Source organism: Palaemon carinicauda, chromosome 6, assembly GCF_036898095.1.
Source record: "Palaemon carinicauda isolate YSFRI2023 chromosome 6, ASM3689809v2, whole genome shotgun sequence".
Classification (NCBI taxonomy): domain Eukaryota; kingdom Metazoa; phylum Arthropoda; class Malacostraca; order Decapoda; family Palaemonidae; genus Palaemon; species Palaemon carinicauda.
In genome coordinates this window covers 144,909,322-144,912,587 of record NC_090730.1, presented here as the reverse complement: position 1 = coordinate 144,912,587, position 3,266 = coordinate 144,909,322, and the positions used below count along the sequence as shown (strand labels likewise).

Here is a 3,266-nt window from a genome sequence, read left to right as displayed (position 1 = left end):
CCCTTTGAGCACGTTAAGTTATCCCCTCTCAGAAAGGGATGTATTACATAAATTTTCGAGTAAATATATATATGAGAGAGAGAGAGAGAGAGAGAGAGAGAGAGAGAGAGAGAGAGAGAGAGAGAGAGAGAGAGAGAGAGAGAAATGGCAGAAGCTAGTAAGTGTGTTTGCAAGGGGAGGAAGTTAAGCATAAATGCAATTAAGAGTAACGTAATGAGAGTAAATGGAAATTAGTAAGATAGAGTAATTGCAGCAAGATTATGGTACCGGTCACGTAGAAAGATTGGATGCCGAAAGGTTAGAGATATGTGTAGAATTCATAAGAGCAGTCTGGTAGGAGAAGGCGGCCTTAAAGTGGTGCATAGATGGTGCAAAGGACGAAATGAAAAGAGGGCCTTGGCGTATACGATGAGTTGAATTATGCAGTGTATGTAAATAAAATTGACATGATGCAGATAAGCCTTCTGTGTAGATGCGTGAAGATATTAGTGTTTTGAATGCTTTCCTGCACATGGTGTTCATCCACAATTAAACACGTGAAAGATAATTGTAGCAGTAACGTATTCTTGTCAAGTCACCCATTAATAGTGGAAACGACTTTGATTTAAGTAGATAAGCAGATAAGTTTGTATGCATGTATGTATGTATGTATATATATATATATATATATATATATATATATATATATATATATATATATATATATATATATATATATATATACAGTATATATGTATATATACTCGTGTGTGTGCGTGTGTTTACTTTTAACGATCACTTGAGGTATGCAGTGGTCGTCCCAAATCAATATCTCTTCATTTTATGAACTTTCTTCCCCATGAAAAAACATAAAATCTTTAAGGTGCAAGAATGCAATTTGGGAAAATGAAAAATGTCAAGAATCTGGGGACATAGTGAGAAAGAGATTGAGAGAACATTTTAATTAACGTGTAATTCTTAAGGAATAGAGGAAATTATTTTCTCTCAGAATTTACGTGGATAACTAACATGGGTCGAATGTCTCACAACAAAATTCTGAAATTTAGTAACATCATAAATCTACTGTTAACTTCCTTGGTATGAAAGACATGAATCTAATGAAATCACGAAACCTGGGAATTTATTTAAAACTTTACTATGACGAAATGCATGAACATAGTAATCTAAGGTTACACAAATCATGCGGACAGTAAATATACAATTCTTTATCTTGTTTATAAAATATTTTTCAAAAATAAGGAAACGCGAGGAAAGAATAAAAATTCACAATAAAAACAAACTCCTAAAATTGATATAAAAAATGTACAGACTGAAGAGTTCACAGTTGTAGAGACGTTCTGATCAAGAAAATACATTTTTCATTTCTTCACTGTCCCTTTATCCATGACCACTACCATCCCCCTCTTTGTGTCGTTAATCCATAAGGAAAAACCTCAAGTTGTATCTATCTATCTAATATATAAACACACACACACATATATATATATATATATATATATATATATATATATATATATATATATATATGTGTGTGTGTGTGTGTGTGTGTGTGTGAGAACATATTGTTTTTTGCAAATTAATTGCAGATAAGATTAATTATAAAACTAGAATTAAAGAAATCACTATTTTTATAGGATTAAAACCAGACTTACTTCCATCCAAGAAAAAGAATGACAAATTAATGTGACAAAATTGAAACAATTTCACATACGCAGGCACCTTTAGACGTTGTTTTTTTTTTTTTTTTTGAGGTATAAGAGATGTTCAAATCGGACAAAAATTAAAGTTCACATGTGACGGGAGTGGAGGAATATATATGAAGACAACTCACCAACAACTAACTCTATTTAGAGAACACTGGTATTCAGTGGCCCCCAAGGATCACATAAGGGTGACAACTGCTTGTACACAACGGTTTTTGTCGATAAGGTTCACATTGGCATAAAATAGATTAAAACCGTAATGGAATTATAATAGTTTAAATCAGTTCGTTACATTTAATGACTCTTTGACATGGAGTCAGATGGTGGCTGTCATGTAAAAGATAACGTAGATAGAACACGCTTCCTTATTTGTGTGTGGGTTGCTTGCTGCACGTACATTACATACATGTTGGCGTTGATAGGCAGACCAAGTATCAAACTGTTGAGTGAAGGCTGTGTCCGTGCGAATGACAGAGGAAGCGCCCTGTAATTTCTCGGAGAAGTGACAAACAGCCAAATACACTGCCAGTACATGTAGTTTGTAGTTGGAGGTTTTCTACTGAAGGAGGCCAATGGGGGGGGGGGGGCCCGCGATCCATTGATTATTTAATCAATTACTGCCCCTGCAGCAATTTCACTGGCATCAGTGAAGACTAGGAGGGAGACAGTTGGCACGGAAAAAGTACAAGCAATAGTAGATGATAGGGCTTTCTTTGTGTTGAAGAAGGCCACCTTCTGAAGGGGGACCCCATTTCAGGTTTTTTGGCTTACCTTGAGGAAGTCGTAGAGGGTGGCGAGAGTGGCAGTGATGGATGGCAGGAACCAGAGATAGTAGCTCACTACGCCTAAGAATTCCAACAGTACTTTAACAGTCAAGAGAGCTGGGAACTACTGTACTGCTGATACCTTCTCAGGCCTTCTCAGGGAGGGGGTGAACAGTATCAGGAGTGACGCAAGAATGCCACTTCCTTGTCACCAAAGGTACAGTTGTCATACCTGATTACTAGGCTGTTCTGCGACAGGCGGTCGAGGACGGTGAGAAGGTGGTCCTTGTTAGATTTCTTCGCTTTAAAAGTTAAGAAAATCAGGATAATCAATTATCCGATATGCTCTAACCTAAGAGTTCTTTTAAGTCGATGATTTAAACAGTTTTAAAAGTAATAATGACCAGATTTGAAGTGGTTATACAAAAGAGAAGTCATAAGATTAAATAATACGGATAGCTTACAAAAGTATAAACATTATTATATATTTATAAAATATAAATTTTTTTCTTAAATATCACTAGCGTAAATAAAGTGGTATCAAGCAGACTTCACTTTTCATATTACACTACCTTTACATCTCGATCCAAACTCGCCTGTGCTTAATCGTGACAAATCAGTAAAGTATCGTAATCAACTAAAGAAATACAAAAGGCACCTATATGCTGCTACAGACAGAGAACGGGTCCAAATTATACAACTGGGGTCAACAGATTACAACAACTTAATTCCGTTAACAGCAAGTTACGCAAATGTTTAGGCTTAGTAATTAGACCATGGGACAAACAGCTATTATAAA

At 35.6% G+C, this 3,266-nt stretch overlaps 1 protein-coding gene across 1 annotated transcript in view; it reads left to right on the top strand.

Moving 5' to 3' along the window:
• The window catches only part of LOC137643275 (protein turtle-like), a 701,767-nt gene extending 699,215 nt beyond the window's left edge, over window positions 1-2,552 (top strand). The window contains 1 exon segment of the mRNA XM_068376115.1: window positions 2,461-2,552. Coding sequence (XP_068232216.1) covers window positions 2,461-2,552 — 92 coding nt within the window.
• The last annotated feature ends 714 nt before the right edge of the window (window positions 2,553-3,266 follow it).